Below are 20,564 nucleotides of genomic sequence, written 5' to 3'. Positions count from 1 at the left end.
GCTGTTAAAGAGACATAGAGGCTGTTGTATCTGCCAAAAAAATTGGGGCGGGGGGTGTTAGTCATCGTCCAAGCGTATTTTTATAGCCGTGATATCACACTCACACCACGTATGTATGAAATGTAAAGAAATGAAAGTGGATGTGGTGTAACGTGCTACATTTACACTTCGAATAAAGCCAGCGGCTGGAACTGTAAGGTCTAATTAGCGCTCGGCTACAAAGTCTTCACGCCTCCGATTCTAAAGTTATCACACACACACACACACACACACACACTCATGCAGCATGTTTAGCATCATATTCACCAAGAATACCGACTAAAACCAGCTTCTTCTATACTGTTGGATTCCCACTAATAAAGTACAGAATTTAAAGTGCCCATGAAATAGTTCACACTGAATCTGTATGCTAACGAAGCCACTGCAGTGTTGTTTTGGCTGTATGCTTTGGGTCATTGTTGTGTTTCACCAGTCACCCTGTCTCTGATAATAAAAAGCACCCCATGGGGCAGACACAAATACTGTGGGAGGAAACCCACACAGACAAGGGGAGAACATGCAAACTCCACACACAAAGGACCCTGACCGCCCCGCCTGGGGATCAAACCCAGGACCTTCTTGCTGTGAGGCGACAGTGCTACCCACCGAGCCACCGTGCCACCCTAATCATAAACGTATCTTCCCAAAACAAGGAGTCAAAGGGATCTAGATTTATTAAGAGCTTATTCATAACTCTTCTTGAACTGGTTCCATTTAGGCTTTTTGGAACCTTGGTGCTACTCCGGGAACCGGCCCACATTTCCACCAGTTTGTACTGGACCCAGAAGTGAACAGTAGTAACTAGCACGTGGATTACCTGCGAGCATTTGTGCTGCTGTTTTTATCCGAAAAGCAAGCATGGATCAAATCTTGGTCACAAGAAGACGTTGAAGCCGCGGTTCACGTTAAAATCCCTACTCATTTCTGGTTCCAGCTGGGAACGGTTCCTGGTTCAGAACCTGTTTATTTTTGGTGGAAATGCACCAAATGCTTCATAACACCGTTTTTTCTGTTCTTCTAGAAATTCTAGACATTTCATTTCATGGGCACTTTAAAAATAAAGGCCAGTAGTAACACGAACCTACGATCTATTTCCACATGTGGACCAGATCAGATGTTTCGAGGTAGTTGGTTGCTGGGTCATAAAATACTTCATACAAAATTCATGCGTGGCACCACCACAGACATGTATGTTAAATCTTAGCAAATGTACTACAAATAAAATCAGCTACATATTCTAAGTAAGAACGTTTCGTTCCTTTTAACACAGACTTACGTTAGCGGCTGTAGAGCTCGAATAAATAATAAACAGTTCCATCATCGAGCTGCTGATTTCAATCTTAATTCACTTACACTGAAGGATAAAGGCACTAAACACACACAGTGGTGATTCGTCCGTCCGTCTGACTGACCCTTTCAGCCCAGGCTGGACCTGCCAATTAATCTGACGAGTGGAGCGTTCTCCCGCCGTACTCTCTCAGCTGCCAGATCTGTGGACTAATTGGTTTCTAAAAGCGCCGTCTTCCAAAAGTGTGTGAAAGAAACTATGAAGAATTCAAAAGTTCGTAGATGAGAAAGTTCTGCTGCTTTCTACACTGATTTGTTTTCTCACTGTCCGTCCTGCTGTAGAGTCCAGTGCCTCGCAACCCCAATATAATGGGACAGAAGATTGTACTTAGTATTTGAAACTTAATACGAATGTAAAAAAAGATCAGGAATGTTTAAGTTCTCAGTAGAATACAGAAGACAGCAGCAATACACTTCGGGCAAACGTTGACCTACATACCGGTGCCACGTTTCCGTATTTTCTATCCATGTGCATGCAGATCTTTTAAAACCTCACAATACGACCATGACTACAGTTATAGGCATGGAGAAAAGTAAAACACCATCGGTACAATGCTTACTGAAATCCTGACCAGGTACAAAAATATCAAATATCCCCAAAAGTTCTTGACAACATCCAGGAACGATCCCAGCTCTGGTTCCAGCGTGTGTTTTTACTGCTGCACCACCTGAGCGGCAGAACCTATTTATTTTAGGTGGAAATGCACCAGATGCTTCAAAATTGGGTTTGCGAACTGAAACGGAGCCTGTTCCACATCCTAGAAATTGCTAAAATTAAGATACAATAATATACAAATATTATAAATACAAAAATATTCAATATCCTCAAACGTTCTTGACGTTGTAATTTGTTGTTTTTACTCTCTGGAAACGTAACTGTAAATATCTAGACTGAACGCAGAACTTCTTGGATTTTTCTATATTTAAAATAGTTTTGAAGTTGTTAGAATAATCTGTTTTAGAAAAATAGAACTGTAATGAACTTCAGTTTTATCCTTTCTAGATTATTCTTGACTCTTTAAACTCTAAATTATTTCTATTCTAGACTCTAGACTAAAAAGATTCCCAGGTAACAGATACCACCACTGTAGGTTCAAGAGGGCTGGGCGCAGTTACAGCACATAAATTGCCAAACTGTGCCAGACTTCCTCATTGGCCCCTATTCTAGAACATATCTAGAGACCCTATAATCATACAAGGTGATAAAAGGCTCCATAAATCTCTCGAATCAAACGGGTTTGCCAGTGGAACTCTCTGGAATGATTGTTTTCAATGTCCTAAATGTTCTTCTCAAGAACTTTCCAGAATCATTCTGCTCTGGACCTGAATATGAGCACTCTGAAACTTCTGGAGTTCTTAAGTGTGGAAATTAGGACTTTGCAGAACTTTCTAAGATCTACAGACTATCTTTGCTAGAGAAAGTGACTTTGTGGAATCTAAGATAATCAATAAGATAAGATAATCCTTTATTAGTCCCACAATGGGGAAATTCAAAATCTGTTCTACAGAATAACTATTAACAAAAGCTCTTTAAAATCAAACTTTTTAGATAACAGGATTTTGTAGAACATTAGAACACCATGGTTCTAAAGAAAGCCTATAGAATTATCTAGAATTTCTATGGTATTGAATGGCACCTTGCACAACAAACTAAAATCCTTCAGAGAGGAACCTTCAGGAACTCACTAAAGCTTTTACTTAATTAAATAAATATGTATGGAACACTCTAGAACCTTACATTTTGAAGGACAAGCCTTCAAGAACCCTAAAACTTCACCCAGACTAGCACTCAATAAAATACTTCATTGTAAAGAGTAGAATTCTGAGAGCTGCCTCGAACCTACCACCATCCTGAGGAACCGAACCAGCTTCCATCCCTGAATAAAATGTATCTCTCGTAATTCTCTCGGGTTAATTCTGGATTATGTGACTCAACAGAATTTCTGGACTTTACCTTCTAGAGGACTGGAAGTGTCTGAAAATCTCCTAATGCAACTCTTTAGTAAAAAAAAAGCTTCAAAATTTGATGCTTAGTTCCAGAAAATTGGTCTTTCAGAAATGCTTCACAATTCAAACATTGAAGTTCTTCAGAAACTTCAGAAACCTTCAGCTCAACAAAATGGAACTCCTCAGAACTGGATCCTTCTAAAGTCTCCAATGAGCCACCATGATAAATTCCCACAGCAGATCAGAAGGTACTTCTGCGTAGACGCTCCTCATCGTTAACTACTCGAGTTCTTCAGGCCGCTTGTTCCTTCAAGGTTCCCGGTATTTCCACGGCCTGAACGACAGTGTTGGGTCCGTTGGCACACCTCCACTCCTCCGCTGAGTTCATGGACCTGCGTTTCAGGATGCGGTTGATAATGTCAGTGCAGGCCTTTCTGTATTGGTGCCGAAGCAGGGAATACACGAACGGGTCGAAGGCCGCTTTGCTGTACACCAAACATTTACACAGCACCCCCCAGTGGTGGCTTATGGGAATGGCAGGCCACAATTCCAGCAACCTACGACAGAAGCAGAACAAAATAGAATCTTTAACGTCTTTAAGTTGAAGCTGTTGTTGTATCCATACACTACACATTCAAACGAATAACGTCAGCTTGTTTTTATTAGCAAACAATATCCAGAATTAATTCTGCTAAATACAGTTTATCTGTGCAAAATAAATTTAGTAAAACAAGTCCTACAGTTAAAGTGAAAAGTTAACAAACGCTTACAGGTGACGTGTAAGTCAAGGCAGTTTTGAGATTCTAATGATTTCTGCACCTGTCTGATTTTGTGATTGTGATTTTATCAGCTCCACTTACCATATAGAAGCACTTTGTAGTTCTACAATTACTGACTGTAGTCCATCTGTTTCTCTACATACCTTTCTAACCTGCTTTCACCCTGTTCTTCAATGGTCAGGACCACCACAGGACCACCACAGAGCAGGTATTATTTAGGTGGTGGATCATTCTCAGCACTGCAGTGACACTGACATGCTGGTGGTGTGTTAGTGTGTGTTGTGCTGGTACGAGTGGATCAGACACAGCAGCGCTGCTGGAGTTTTTAAACACCGTGTCCACTCACTGTCCACTCTATTAGACACTCCTACCTAGTTGGTCCACCTTGTAGATGTAAAGTCAGAGACGATCGCTCATCTATTGCTGTTGTTTGAGTCGGTCATCTTCTAGACCTTCATCAGTGGTCACATGACGCTGCCCACGGGGCGCTGTTGGCTGTATATTTTTTTGGTAGGTGGACTATTCTCAGTCCAGCAGTGACAGTGAGGTGTTGAAAAACTCCAGCAGCGCTGCTGTGTCTGATCCACTCATACCAGCACAACACACACTAACACACCACCACCATGTCAGTGTCACTGCAGTGCTGAGAATGATCCACCACCTAAATAATACCTGCTCTGTGGTGGTCCTGTGGGGGTCCTGACCATTGAAGAACAGCATGAAAGGGGGCTAACAAAGTATGTAGAGAAACAGATGGACTACAGTCAGTAATTGTAGAACAACAAAGTGCTTCTATATGGTAAGTGGAGCTGATAAAATGGACAGTGAGTGTAGAAACAAGGAGGTGGTTTTAATGTTATGGCTGATCGGTGTATAGTCAAGTGTCCACATACAAGTGTATGTAAACTTTTGACCTCTCCCAGTTTCCTTCGTTTGCTTGTCTCCTTGATTGGAGCTCTCTTGGAAGCCCCAGTTCTCCAGTTTCCCGTCCATTTGTATCTCATCTTTTCTGCTTTTGACCTTTGCCTGTCTGCTCTGCTTATGATGACGGGTCTGCCTGTGAGGACCATGTCTCTTGGACCATGCTGATCGGAAATGCCACATTGAAATGAATCAGTGCTTTCGTTAGGATGTGCATTTTAATATCTCTTCTATTTAATATCGCTTCTAAAATGACTAAAACAGCACATTATGATTTTAATATAAGCTGCAGACTTTTCTCTTCTTATTCTTCTCTGTATTCAAGAATCTCTCCCCCACTCAGGGGGGTTCCACGGTCCTTGTGGGCTCGAGCCAATTTTAGCTTTTTAGTCAGGAACAGAGTGATGAAAGTGCTCCAGGGTCCTCAACAATCTTAATCATTTCTTACACTCGTACTGGATGAGCTGGGTGAGGAGAATGCCTCTGGCATCAAGTGCAAACATGCAGCCAATTAAAATCCACATCAGGCTTCAAGTTCCTCTAACTACTTTATTTTTTTTCTCCTGAAGGAATTATGGCTGATTATACACAAGGCCTGGGCGGCACGGTGGCTAAGTGGGTAGCACTGTCGCCTCACAGCAAGAAGGTCCTGGGTTCGATTCCCAGGCGGGGCGGTCCGGGTCCTTTCTGTGTGGAGTTTGCATGTTCTTCCCGTGTCTGCGTGGGTTTCCTCCCACAGTCCAAAAACATGCAGTCAGGTTAATTGGAGACACTGAATTGCCCTATAGGTGAATATGTGCATGTGTGTGTATGTGTGTCTGCCCTGTCATGGACTGCCCCGTCCAGGGAGTTACTGTGTGCCTTGCGCCCATTGAAAAGCTGGGATAGGCTCCAGCTCCCAACCCCCCCACCGCGACCCTGATTGGATAAGCAGTTAAGACAGTGAGTGAGTATACATAAGGCATAAGGCCTATGGCATGACAGCTCCCTTTGGTAGGAAAATGGCTAACACATGCTTTCCCCTATACATGGACAAACGAATCCAGACACCTTAAAAACCACGGGCATTAATACGGTAGCACCACTATCCTCTTTTACTCTTTTGACATAGCTTTCCACAAGATTTTGGGGTGTGCCCATGCTTATTCAGTCAAAAGAACACTTCTGATGTCAGGTATCTGGATTGAACAACAAGGCTTTGCTCACAATCAGCATTCCAGTTCATCCCATCATCCTATCAGGGTTTTGTATACTTTTACTCAGTGATGGCTTCTGTCTTGCTACTCATATAGCCATTAAGGCTTGATTTATGAAGTGCTGCAAAGCTGGTTCACCTCCCAACAGGTTCTCCCATCTCTGTAGAGTATTTCTGGAGCATTTTTGGTGACTGTTGGGTCTGATTGAATGAATGCAGTCCTGCAAAGATCTTGCTGCAAATTACTCCACACTGGCACATTTAAATTCATTATGTGTAGTTTTACGTTTTGTTTAATGTAGGGTCCCAGATATTTAGCAACCAAGGCAATAAAAAGTGTACGGGGGCACTTACTTTTTCCCTGCACTGTAGGCAACATCACCAGTGTGTTAGTGCCTGATGTTTTTAAATACAGATACACTGAGGGTTTTATTACACTAACTGCACCAAAACAACCCTAGATATTAAATTTGAGGGAAACAAAGGAGAAATAAATGGACTACTGGGTAAACAAATCCCCTCCACACACACACACACACACACACAGGGTGTAAACCGAGTGTTCACATTTTCTACTGTAATTTAGCTGAAGGCGTCTTCACGATCTGCATCGAGCTGCGTAATTTCATTATAATCCTGAGAATCAAACCTCCGCTCTTCATACAGAATGACAGCACACACACACACACACACACACACACACACACCCGCAGCTTTAGCTCTAATTACAATAATACATCCATCACAGCATCTGAAGAAAACGGCGTGTTAGATAAAGCAAACTGAGCCATTAGCACATGAGCGTATCACAGCCGGCAGTGCTGCTATAGGAGAAACACCGTCACCATGATGGAAGAGAAGCTTTTAAGCTCCGAACCTAAAACCTTCCCGCTTTGTTTTCATTCCAACCCGAACAGAGAGCAAACCTGCAGATACAGTACAGACTTTCACTTTCACAGTTCCTTTACTGTCTGGCTTTTGAAGACAGGTCACATAAAAAACAACACAGTGGGCCGGGAGGTTCAGCACTGCCTGTGTGTATGTGTATACACTGACAGAGAACCAGAGGAGATATGAATGGAACCATGGAAGAATGACGCGTAAGATTAGAAACACATTACAGTGAGTTAGAGCGTCCAAGGGATGTCCATGGGACAGGTCATAAATGACCAAACAGTGATAAAAGGAGTACACATATCATCTCTACAAACAGGACTTCAGTTCCCGAGACACTTCTATCGATCTCACACAGAAGAACCTTCGGTACTTGAAAATGAAGTGAGAGGCCCTGAGTTCACTGCCAAAAAATACAGCCACGGGAATCGACAACATTCATTGATCAACGTGAATGATCGAAGTGGAAAAGATCTGCAGCTGTAACGATTAATCTCTCCAAACAGTGAGCAGAACTGAACAGTCTTCTCTGTGGACGATGCATTCTTTCAAACAACCCTCAGAATGTAAAAACTGTAAATTATTTTAATAGCTTTATAGTTTGTTTTAATTACATTTACAAGCCTGTACTTTTATCCTTGAGTAAAAATGTAATTCAGACCTCGGCTTTCACCAGATCATTTATGTGGACGTCTGTTTGTGTCTTATAGCCGTGTGAGAGACAGAAGAGTGATCCAGAATCGTCAAACTACACAACGACTCAAGAAAACAGCTTGTGCTGGTCAGGATTGAGAGAGAAATTTACACCATGTCTGCACAACAGAGCAAAAAACAAAGGTGGGACAGTGAGAGGAACAGTCACACTCAGAAGGCTGGACTAGGACTGATTGCAGTGGATACCTGAGGTAGGTCCCAAGAAGACTAGCATTAGCCATGTTATTATGACTAGATCAGGGGTCACTAAATGGACTGTGATGTGGAATCAGGTCAGGATTGGCTTCAATTGGTCAGGATTCAATTATCTCTATATAAATTGGGACAGGATACAATGTGGGGCTTGATTGCTAGTCCAGTGCCTTAATTACTGAGCTACCTGTGGTTTCTGGGCTGTTCTACACAAAATAAAATTTCACTGGATTCAGCGTCCAGGTGGAGCAGCGGGATGTTTTGAACTCCTTGGTTCAAAACTCGGTGTTGCCATTGGTCGGCTGGTGGGCGCCATCTAACGGGCATACTTGGCAGGGCCTGCAGCAGACACGGTTCTGCTAGGGCGGGATGACCGGACTATGAGGGTGGGGTCTTCAAACGCTGTGTAAAGACCCTGATTGGCAGATAGAGGCACCTGTGCAGAGTGCATATGTGAAAAAAGGTTCCGCTAAGGGCTGCAAGCGGGTCCGAGGAGGCGTGAGCAGCGATATACCCACCTCGACTGCAATCAGGGATCCACCAGCAGCGAGCCACTTGACTACACTAAAATGCATAAATAAAATATAAAAGAATAAAGATTTTACTGGATTCTCTAAATCTTTTAACAATATTATGTACAGTAGATGGTAAATTATGTGCAATCTTGCATTAAGAAATGTTCTTTTTAGACTGGTTGACTGTTTTTCTCATAACGTTTGGTCCAAAGTGGTGATCCATGATCCATCTCTGTTTATAAAGACTGAACCTTTGGTGGATCCCCCTTTTACACCCAATTATTCCATCACGACCTGTTTTTAACATTTCTCTCTTAATGTGATGCAGGAATCAAATTCAGACTTTATTCATGTTTACAAAATACAACGATGCTGATCAGTGTAAACAAGTCGTTTTGTACTTTTCTCAGTCTAATGAATGTCCAAGAGATGACTGATATATTATTTTTTCAGCTATCCGATATCACATTAGTGAGTCCAGCCACTTTTCTCCTAACAAGCTTTGATCTCTTGAAATTCGTTGCATAATTTTAATGGGTAGCAGCACAGAGTCTCGCTCCAGTGCACCATTGTGCACTTTTCCCTCTTGTACAGAGATTTTTTCTCATGCTAATCAGTCTTTCTATCCTAGAAAATATCAGATTTATTTGAACTGCATTGTTCTGACTGGGAGAAACCACGTCACTCCTCACTGCAAGGCATCTGTTGATTTTTATTGCCCCGGACGTGTTTACTAACGGTTTACTGGTTGCTTGGGTCCTTTCTAAATCACCAAAAATGTCCAGGATTGGGCTTTTCTAGTCTGCACTCGCTGTTCTTTGTGCGTGTTTTTGCACTGATTTAATCTGTTTTAAGGTCTTTTTAGCATCGTAACAGCTGCAGATCAATGGACTGCACATCTGTCTTAAATAAATAAAGTCTTTCCCTGATTCTAAAACACTCACTCACTGTCTTAACTGCTTATCCAATCAGGGTCGCAGGGGGGTGCCGGAACCTATCCCAGCTTTTCAATGGGTGCAAGGCACACAGTAACACGCTGGATGGGGCGTCAGTCCATCGCAGGGCAGACACACACATATACACACACACACAGGGCAATTCAGTGTCTCCAATTAACCTGACTGCATGTCTTTGGACTGTGGGAGGAAACCGGAGCTCCCGGAGGAAACCTACGCAGACACGGGGAGAACATGCAAACTCTGCACAGAAAGGACCCGGACCGTCCCGTCTGGGGATCGAACGCAGGACCTTCTTGCTGTGAGGTGACAGTGCTACCCACCGAGCCACTGTGCCGCCCCCCTTGTATACTGTAATAATAGCATGAGCTTCAGCTCTCAGACAGATTACCTTCTTTGAATTGCTTGTTTTCTTAATCATGTACATGCTTTGGGTCCCGACACAGTAAAGCACCATCACAACACCACGCTATACATGAGCTATTAGTACAAAGTTCATTATTACAGTTCAATAACATAGTTGCATTATTGATGCATTTGTCAAATATTTAAACATCTACCCCATAATTGGTGCCACCGATTACTTCCTTTCCCAACCAAAATATGGTCACCCTAGCTTATTAGACACACTATTTTGTACAATCGTGTGCCATTTGGGACACAGCCACATGCATTCGAACGCCGTCTTCGTCTATAGGAATGAACCAGAACATCAGTTAAGCCCATCTTCCCCTCATTAACTTTAACCTCAAAAACTTTAGGACATTTTCCTCACATAGCAGCATCACAACGGGTCCTGGTTGTTCCTTCCAGACTTGAACAGTATGGATGTGTATGTGAGGCGGGACTCTCACCTCGTGATGATGTAGGGCGTGAAACACAGCACGAAGGTGCCGATGAAGGTGCTGATCTTTCTGGCGGCTCGCTGACGTCGTCTCTTCTGCTCCTCCAGGCATCGCTGACGAACACTGCGAGACCAGAGGAGCATCAGTAGTGTGTGTGTGTGTGTGTGTGTGTGTGTGTGTGTGTGTGTGTGCATACGTAAAGCAAGATGATGTACATTTTATCGCCCAAAGTATGTAGACACCTTACTATAAGCTTGATGGACGTTCCATTCCAAAACCATGGTGATTATTAAAGCTATAACCTCTTTCACTAGTCAAAATTTTGAACTATGTCTGTAGGAATTTCTCCCCAAACAGTTAAAAAAGAGCATTGGTTAATATAAGATAGGCACTGATGTTGGATGAGACATTCCAGTTCATCCTAATCTCCTTAAGCCATGTCTGTATGGACCCCACCTTGTGCACATGGGTACAGTCATGTTACAACAGGAAAGAGGTGTGGTCAAAATGGGTGTGGCTAACACACCTCAACTTAATATTAAGAAGGCATGTATACAGTGTTTCAATCCATGTTGCCATCCAGGGCAGTTGTAGCCTAGTGGTTAAGGTTCTGGACTAGTAATCAGGAGGTTGCCAGTTCAAGCCCCACCACTGCCAGGTTGCCACTGTTGGGCCCCTGAGCAAGACCCTTAAATTGCTTAGTTTGTATCCTGGATAAAAAGCCTCCACTAAATGCAGAAGATGTAAGTGTAAATGTTCCAACTCAACGTTCCAATTCATCCCAACAATGTCCAGAATGTTAGAGGTCAGGGCTTTGTGAAGGACACCAAACTCCTTAAGCCATGTGTTTACAGACCCCGCCTTGTGCACAGGGGTACAGTCATGTTACAACAAGAAAGAGGTGTGGTCAAAACTTTATATTAAGAAGGCATGTCTACAGTGTTCATAATGCAACGATGCTGATCTAGGATTAGTATAATATAGGAGCAGCTGCTAATTAGCACCAGGTTCGTTATCACTACAGCTGAGCTGAGTAAATAATAGATGCGTGGGTGGGACTCCAGCGTTCTCCAGGCAGATGGGTCATTAGAAGCCGTCGGTGCTGAGTTAAAAGCGTTCCGACTGCTAGTGCACATCGCTGCTGCTTCTGCTGCCACCGTCATACCCTCGGGTCTGTGCCCTCGTAATGAAACGAAGACGGCGGTACTGCTAGATACGGACAGTCTCTCTAATGCTTACTGTTAAAGACACAGAGCTTTACGGTTAAACTGTTTACTTTGTAATCACATGATGTGTGTGGGAGTGAGGGAGTGGACAAGTGAGTGGGTTGGTGAGTGGGTGGGTGAGTAAGAGAGTGATGCCCTGTAATACACTGTACTGGCAAAGGTATTGGGACGCCCCTTCTAATATACGAGTTCACGTGTTTCAGCCACAACTGCTAACAGGTGTAATAAAACAAATATAAAGAGGAAATCACACACTTTTAACTCTGCAGCAACAGTTTAGGGAAGGCTCGCTCCTGTTCTAGGATGACTGCGCTCCTGTGCACAAAGCAAGCTCTATAAAGACATGACGAAACTCAAGTGTCCTGCACAGTGCCCTGACCTCAGCTCCACTGACCAGCTTTGGAATGAACCGGAACATCAGTGCCTGACTGACTGAATGGGCGCAAATTCCCATAGACATACTTCAATACGTAAAAGTCTTATGAGAAGAGAGTTGTCTAAGCCCAAAAGATCAAACAGAGGTCACTCCAAGACCTATATGTAAGGACCTTGCTCAGGGGTCAGTGGTGGTCCACCTGGAGGTGGTGGAACCTTTCAACTTTTTTTGCAAGATGCAAGTTGTGGGATTTGATGGCACTAGGCTGGCATGTCAGAATGGCAAAAAAGTTATTTAGGCTACTGCAGAATGACGTGGTAACATGATAGGTTTGGGTCGTAGATGGCACCAGGCTGCTCATTCTGGAATTATGGAATGATCGGTTTAAAAGGTGGCATAGCCTACTAGATTCCGGATTTAAATGGCACTGATGTTCATTGTTGGATGGCATTTTGTTAGGTTGTACTTTTCAGTATGTGGGTTAAAATGTGCCTTGCTCAGGGGTCCAACAGTGGTGGTCCACCTGGAGGTGGTGGAACCTTTCAACCTTTTTTTTGTGAACAGACTGGCATTGAAGTTGTGGGATTTGATGGCACTAGGCTGGCATGTCAGAATGGCAAAAAGTTATTTAGGCTACTAAACATGGTAACATAATAGGTTTGGGTCGTAGATGGCACCAGGCTGCTCATTCTGGAATGATTGGTTTAAAAGGTGGCATAGCCTACTAAATTCCGGATTAAAATGGCACTGAGGTTCATTGTTGGATGGCATCAGACTGTTCATTACAGAATTACATGCTGCCAACTTGTAATCATGGCATTTTGGAATCATGCATAGCTGTTCGTTGCAGGATGGCATTTTGTTAGGTTCTACATTTCAGTATGAGGGTTAAAATGTGCCTTGCTCAGGGGTCCAACAGTGGTGGTCCACCTGGAGGTGGTGGAACCTTTCAACCTGTTGCCACATCTGCAAATTTCCCCACACACAAATTACAAGCTGGACCTGACGTGCACATGCGGTGTGTCCCTTACCTCGGGTGGATGTCCACGAGCAGCACGAGGGTCTGCATGGTTATCACGTCTATGCGCTTGCAGTGGAAGCGCGCGACTCGCAGCACTTTGAGGTAGGCGACGCTCAGCACCACCAGCGACAGCAGGAACGTGAGCGCGTGGAAGGCACAGGTGAAGGCGGCGAACGGTACACCGGAGGCGTCCACGGGGCGCACGCGGCTCGCGTCGCGCAGCGTGCACGAGGCGTACAGGCTGTGGTATCCCAGCCACGAGAGGCACGCGGCGGCCGCGGCGAAGCACGCCGAGTGCACCCACGCGTAGGCGAGCGCGAGCGCCGCGTCCCGGTGCCGCATCCTGGACCGGTAGCTGAGCGGGAAGACCACCGCCATCCAGCCGTCCACGCTGAGCGCGGCCACGGTCAGCATGGTGTTGGCGCTCAGGAAGGTGTCCAGGAAGGCGACCGCGCGGCACAGCCCGTCTCCGCCCGGCGCCGCGTGGCCGGCCAGCGCGAGCAGCGTGAGTGGCATGCTCGTGACGGTCAGCAGCAAGTTGCACGCGGTCAGGTTGAGCGTGAACAGGCACGAGGCTTGCTTGCGAATCTCCGGGCTGCACGCGAAGCAGATCAGCACGAGCGCGTTGGACAGCAACGACACCGCGAGGATGGCGAGCAGCGCCAAGCTCGCGAGCAACTCCGCCAAGGGCATAGCCGAGCTCAGAAGTTGGTGCAGGATGGCACTGGACTGTTCACTGTAGAATGCATGATTCCTTTTAAGGATTAATATGGCACGAGGCTGGCATTTTAAGGTGGCACGATAATTTTATTTTAAGAAAGCACGAGGCTGTTAAAGATGCAAGTTTTGAGATGTGATGGCACTAGGCTGGCATGTCAGAATGGCAAAGTTGTTCACTGCAGAATGGCATGGTCGGTTTAGGATGTAGGTGGCACCAGGCTGCTCAGTCTCGAAAGATAGAATGCCCCGTTTCATGGCAAGGTGGCACAGTCGAGCTCAGAAGTTGGTGCAGGATGGCACGGGACTGTTCACTGTAGAATGCATGATTCCTTTTAGCCTCAATTTTATTATAAGACAGCACGAGGTTGTTTATTGGTTATGCAAGTTTTGAAATGTGATGGCACTAGGCTGGCATAAAGTTGTTCACTGCAGAATGGCATGGTCGGTTTGGGTCGTAGATGGCACCAGGCTGCTCATTCTCGAGTGATGGATGATGCGATGGCAAGGTGGCATAGCCTACTAGATTCCGGATTTGAATGGCACTGCTGTTCATTGTTGGATGGCATCGCACATGCTGCCAGCTTTAGGATGTCAAAAAAGTTGTCCTGCAAAATGGAATCATCGTGGCATGTTGGAATCACGCGTGGTTGTGGTTGTTCGTTCCAAGATGGCATTTTGTTTGGTTTTAACATTCAAATGGTTCTTTTCAGGATGGCATCATGCTGGATAGAATATTTAAAAGCGACACGGCTGGCACTGTTGGGTGGCATCATGCTGGTTTCTGATAAGACAGTTGTTAGGCAGGCGTTTAGCCAGATGAAAGGATGTTGGCGTTTCAGGGTGGCACACATTTATTTATTCCAGAATGGCACGAAGTTGTTCTTTGTTCATGCATGACATAGAATTAGATTAGAATTTCTAAATGGAATGAGTCTCCTGGATTAGACAGTTCCAGATGTTTATTCCAAGACTGCGTGAAACTGTGCGTCGCAGGATGGCATGATGCAGTTTAGCTAATGAGTAATAAATTATATTTTTATGTTTTGTTGTTCTTAATCATCTGTGTGTACAGATTCAGGTGGAACAGTTGCGCATGCGTTCCTACTTTACGCGTCTCTACATGCGCTGGAACTTCGGTGATTCCTCGGCTATATCCAACATGTGATGCGCGTCCGAGTTATCCAGAATCAGTCGGTGCAAAACATCCAGCAGATCGGTAATGATCCCGGTGTTGAGTCGATTTAGTTCTGAAGAATTATTCACATTAATTGAGGAAATAAATCCCATGATTCCATTGGTGGAGCTGCAGTTCTGGAGCTCTCGCTGGATACAGACTGACTGACACACGAGCTCGTTCTGTTCCACCACCATAAGTGAGTCCTTACAGAGTCGGTTCTTCCTAGATTCGACTCCTAGATGAGTCAATTCAGAGATTTGATTCATTCCGAACGCAAACTTTGTGTACTAGAAAACAACTACCTTTATCTCTTCTTGTGCTGCAGGGCTATATGTTTAATACATTATGGATTAAGTATGCACTGCTCCAGAGTTCAATAGCGGTGTGCTTTACACACGTCCAACCATTTTCCCCTTATGCAGTCAATGCACATCCGCACATATGAACCTCATTTACTTAATAATATGTACATCTTCATTGCACACTTGTCTGAAGCTGTACTGTTTTGTCACTGTTGTATTGTTTAGTCTGTGTTTATATATATATAGTTTCTTTTTCTATTATTTAATTAGATGTATATATGTTTAAACCTGCACCAAAAGAAATTCCTTGTGCATCTGGTACTTGGCGGCTACTAAAGATTCAGATTCTGATGGTAGGACTGTATATGAGTAGAGTGCTCAAGTGGCACCAAATCCTGAGTGTCGTTCTTAATTCCACCAAGCGAGATGGATAGATAAATAAATCAACAAATACATAAAACTTTAGCTCAGCACCAGACTGCTCAGTCTATCATGTCTTGCTGGATTAGGATTTAAAGCCGGCCGTTTCCCATCCATAAAACTTCCACTTTATTATTTTTTCCTCACTTTTTCTCAGAAAATAAAACCCTCAGTCATTTCTCAGAACCAGGTTGCCAAATGGGCAGGAACGACACGAACCGAGCTCTCGAACTAAAATAACCGAGACTGTTGTTCAGTTTATTTCTGTCCTCTGAAGAACTTGGCTCTGTTCTGTGAGAAAAAGAGAACTGATATCAAGAGGAAGGAGGGAGGAGAAAGCGAGCGATCATTAGAAAGCAAAAAGAAACGACTGCACTTGAGGTTGAGATAGTTTTCTGATTTCTGATTTACAGAAATGTGATGGAAATGTTCAGAGCAAGCTGTTGCTATTTTAAAAATGTACTTATGTACACTATACGGCTAGATGTTATGGACGCCTGACCAAGAGCTTGTTGGATACTCCACTTCAAAACCATAAAATTATTATTGATTTGACCCCCATTGAGAAAAAAATTATACTCGTTTGTGTGGTGGGAATGTCTATCAAAGGAGCGTCAGAAACTGAATGCCTGGTTCACAACCTAAATCGGTTAGGCATAACATTATGAGCACTGACAGGTGAAGTGAATAACACTGATAATCTCTTCATCACGGCAACATTTTATCCTCAAAGTTGATATTAGAAGCAGGAAAAATGGACGAGCGTGAGGATCTGAGCGAGTTTGACGAGGGCCAAGTTGTGATGGCTAGACGACTGGGTCAGAGCATCTCCAAAACTGCAGCTCTTGTGGGGTGTTTCCGGTCTGCAGTGGTCAGTATCTATCAAAAGTGGTTCAAGCAAGGAACAGTGGTAAACCGGCGACAGGGTCATGGGCGGCCAATGCTCATTGATGCACGCGGGGAGAGAAGGCTGACCCTTGTGGTCCGATCCAACAGATGATTGCTGAAGAAGTTAATGCTGGTTCTGATAGAAAGGTGTCAGAATACACAGAGCATCACAGTTGCAGGGTTGCTTTGGCAGCAAAAGGCAGTGGAGACCCACACAAAATTAGAAAGGTGGTCATAATGTTATGTCTGATCAGTGTACATTCTAATTCATTCTAAAGGTGTTAAAAGGGGGTGAGATCAAGGCTCTGTGCAGGCACTTTATGGACCCTTGGGTACAAATTCCCACAAATACTCTAACATTTTGTGACAGCTCTCATGGAAGAATGAAGGCTTTTACAGCCACACAGGTCACAAAGGGCGCGGGCAGCACTATATCAATGCCCATGCTTTTGGAAAGGGATTCAAGGGTCCACATACTTACACTGGTGCCATCCTCCATGTTCCAGTATGAAAGTACTGAAAAGCACAGCCATGATCATCCTGGTGATTCATGAGTCAGTACCCTCACACGTTATTATGAAACCAGCTCACCCACATGCCAGAAGGACTCAGGGGACCCGGGTTTTTCCCACAGCCCACCATAAATGGGTCAAGTTTAAGCAGCCTTTCCCATCATTCCCTCTGGTTTCCCAGCATTCACTTATCAGGACAAGTCTAGGCAATCAAGTGTACCATTAGTGCTGACTGAGCAGTTTATTTATATCACAGAGGAGAAATGAAAAGGAAAGTTTGTGAACCCGCCAGCTATGGAGATGGTGCCTCAACTCTAGATTTTATAACATGACTACATGGATTTGCTTCCAATCGGCCAAACAAGCATTACTGATATTTACATTTACATTTCTGGCATTTAGCAGACGCTTTCGTCCAAAAAGACTGAGGGTCTTGCTCAGGGGTCCAACAGGGGCAGCCTGTCAGTGGTGGGGCCTGCTCCAGCAACCTTCTGATACAGGACCAGTATCTTACACACTAGGCTACAGCTGCCGTACAAGTATCAGGTACTTGTAGGTATCAGGTATCAATATCAGGTGCTGATGTGTCCTGGCTCACAGTTGGCATTTCAGTCCATATAAAAGTTAAATGTGGTTGAGATCAAGATTCTGCTCTGGTGCACCAAGTCCAGTAGTGGTGTGCTTTACCCATTTACACCTCCAAACATCATGCATTGTGCATAGCAATCACATGATTGTATAAGAGTTGTGTGTTAAAGTGGCACCGAATCCTGAGTGTTGTTCTTAATTCCACCCAGCATCACGCTGGACCCTCAGCAACCCTGACCAGAAGGAAACTTGATGAATGAATAAGTCTAAAGGCATGACTTGGTTAATGGTACCAAGGAAAAAGAGAGCGGATGTGGTGGAACGAAGATGAGGATGAGGATGAAGTGAGGGTTAGTTCACACGTTCATCACACGACACCCCCTCGTGTCCCCCCGAGCGTGGGCGTGAGTCAGCGAGCGCGTGGTGTAGGAGGACACAGGAACGGTTGTTAGGGGTAACCGCATCCAAAGCATGGCAGCGCCCCCCTCGCTCCTCTGTCATCTTGTTAAAAAAAAATAGAAAAAAACCAGATGGAATTATGGGCCGCCCCCGCCGAGCATCCGATTCCAGCCCAGTAATTACACCATCAGCAGCTCCACACAGACTAACTGATGTGAAATGAGGAGAGACGCAGAGGTGAGGAGATTAAATACAGAGATGGTTTATTCATCAGAAGTTTGTTTTACAATATACGTATAATTGGATTCAGAAAAAAATCTGGCAACCTTCGAAATATCCTGATTACACCTGATTGTAAAAGTACAAATGTTAAATAGCTTCACTGATTTTAGCTTTATCCTACATTCCTAAGCAACCTCAGGCAACCTAATGCCACTGTTCATTCAGGGTCTGGCGCCAAATAATCACTGGGTGCAGTGTAGGCACACACCCTAACCAGGGCATCACCTTTATCCCAAATATGCATTTGAATACTTGCCAAAACAGTGGAGGCTGTTATAGCTGCAAAACGGGAGTGCAGAGCCCAGTGATTCTAGCACAGCCAGACTCACTGAGACCCTGACCATTTACATTATCCAGAGTGACTTACAGAAGAGCTTCCACAGTAAACATGTTTCTACTCTAACAGTCCAAGGATTCGTTTTGTTCTAAATTCTGTTAGAACAAAACGAATCACAAAAGTAAATATACTTAATTAATAAAAATTTTGGCAATCTGGTCCCATTGTGGTTTACAAGTTGTATTGAAAATCCTCCACAAGGGGGCGTTCGTGTACAAGTTTTTTTTAATTGATTATTTTATTGATGCATTTCCTCTCAGCGTAGTCAGTTTGTCTTCCGCTGCTGGTGGATCCCTGATTGTAGTCGAGGTGGGTACATTGCTGCTCACGCCTCCTTCGACCCGCACACAGCCCTTAGCGGAACCCTTTGTCACCCATGCATTCTGCACACGCCTCTCTATCTACCAATCAGGGTCCTTACACAGTGTTTGGAGACCCCGCCCACATAGTCCGGTCATCCCACCCTAGCAGAGACGTGTCTGCTGCAGGCACTGACAATTATGCCCGCTAGATGGCGCCCAGCCGACCGGTGGCAATACTGAGTTTTGAACCAAGGAGCTGGTGTGCTAGCAGAATATCACATTATTAATTCATTATAACATTCATTATTTTATACACCTGTTGACAATGGAGGTGGCAGAAACAACTACACGTGCGATGGACCCACACGTGACCTGATAGTTCGGCGTCGCCTCTACGCAACACAACCCATCCGTCAAAGCCTCTAAATGTCATCCAGCAACTCGGCAAACCTCAGGAGAAATTAACACCAGCGCTTTATCCAGCGGGTCAACGGGGGGTCTAATAAACTGTGAAATGTCATTCTATTTACAGCACACAGCGGCATCACACAATCACGTCTGATAATTACATTGTGTATCCGAGTTACACTGTGTGGTCAAAAGTATTTGGACACCTGACTAGGAGCTTGTCGTACGTCCCATTTCAAAAACAAAACAAACAGTATTAAAACAGAGTGACCTATGTGGGATCAGCCACTCTTCTGAGAAGGCTACTTACAAGACTTAGAAGTATGTCTGTGGGAATCTGTGCCCATTTGGCACTGATGTTGGTCAAGAAAGCCTCAATTGATGCTCCAGTTAATTCTGAAGCTGGAGTTTTTTTTTAAACCGAACTTTTCTTCTTCGTCTTTATAGATCTTGCTTTGTGCACGGGGTCGCAGTCATGCTGGAACAGGAAAGTGCCTTCCCTAAACTGTTGCTGCAAAGTTGTAAGCAAATGCCTCTAATATCTTGTGGAAAGCTTTCCTGTTGCATAACTAAGGTAACTCCATATTAATAAGATGTTTAACAAGCTCACGGTCAGGTGTCCACATACTTTTGGTATTTCTTGTATCGTATTTTTATTGAACCATTCTCTCGTCCACTTGCTGAGGGCTGGAATTAGCTGTCAGCTGTAATTCTCCACTCGACCGGGCACTGACCAACAGGCGTCTGTTTCTAGTTGACTAGATACATGCTGACCTACATCCATGCTGGCCAAGGAGTACCACAGACTAGCGGTAGCCTCTCCTCTCTTGTTTTCAGGTTCTTCTACATAGATCCCCATTCAGCCCTTCCCTCGGCCAGTGTCCAGGGATAGAGGTGCCCTAGCCTTACAAATTGCTGTGCCACCGTTCACTTTTCAGCAGAACGACCCAAAGCAAAGAGCCAAAACAACACTAAAGTGACATAGGGACAAGTCTGGAGGTGGATCATCCCTCAGGGCATCATGATGCCACCTCTACTGCGGGTAAACGATGCACACATGCCCTGCTGTCCACTAGATCTGCTAGATCTTGGAGATAATGACCAAAACTGTCATGAAACAGACGTCCCATTTGACAGCTGTATGATTTGAAAGTCGCTGCTGTTGTGAGAGAACTGGGGCTGGGGGTGATGAATTGTCGAGCTTGCACTGATGTGAGGGTATGATTGGCAGCCTTGTCTTGAACGTTGCCCAACACTAGCAG

At 44.4% G+C, this 20,564-nt stretch overlaps 1 protein-coding gene across 1 annotated transcript; it reads right to left on the bottom strand.

Moving 5' to 3' along the window:
- Positions 1-3,586: 3,586 nt before the first annotated feature.
- gpr26 (G protein-coupled receptor 26) lies at positions 3,587-13,660 on the bottom strand. Its single transcript, XM_063003518.1, has 3 exons — positions 12,978-13,660; positions 10,354-10,467; positions 3,587-3,890 (listed from the first exon to the last, which is right to left on the bottom strand). Exons 1-3 carry the CDS (start codon positions 13,658-13,660, stop codon positions 3,626-3,628), a joined length of 1,062 nt encoding a protein of 353 aa, XP_062859588.1. The 3' UTR covers positions 3,587-3,625.
- Between the last annotated feature and the right edge of the window lie 6,904 nt (positions 13,661-20,564).

This window comes from Trichomycterus rosablanca, chromosome 10, assembly GCF_030014385.1.
Source record: "Trichomycterus rosablanca isolate fTriRos1 chromosome 10, fTriRos1.hap1, whole genome shotgun sequence".
Taxonomy (NCBI): Eukaryota; Metazoa; Chordata; class Actinopteri; order Siluriformes; family Trichomycteridae; genus Trichomycterus; species Trichomycterus rosablanca.
Note: the sequence above shows the minus strand (reverse complement) of the source record. Positions and strands in the feature narration are given on the sequence as shown.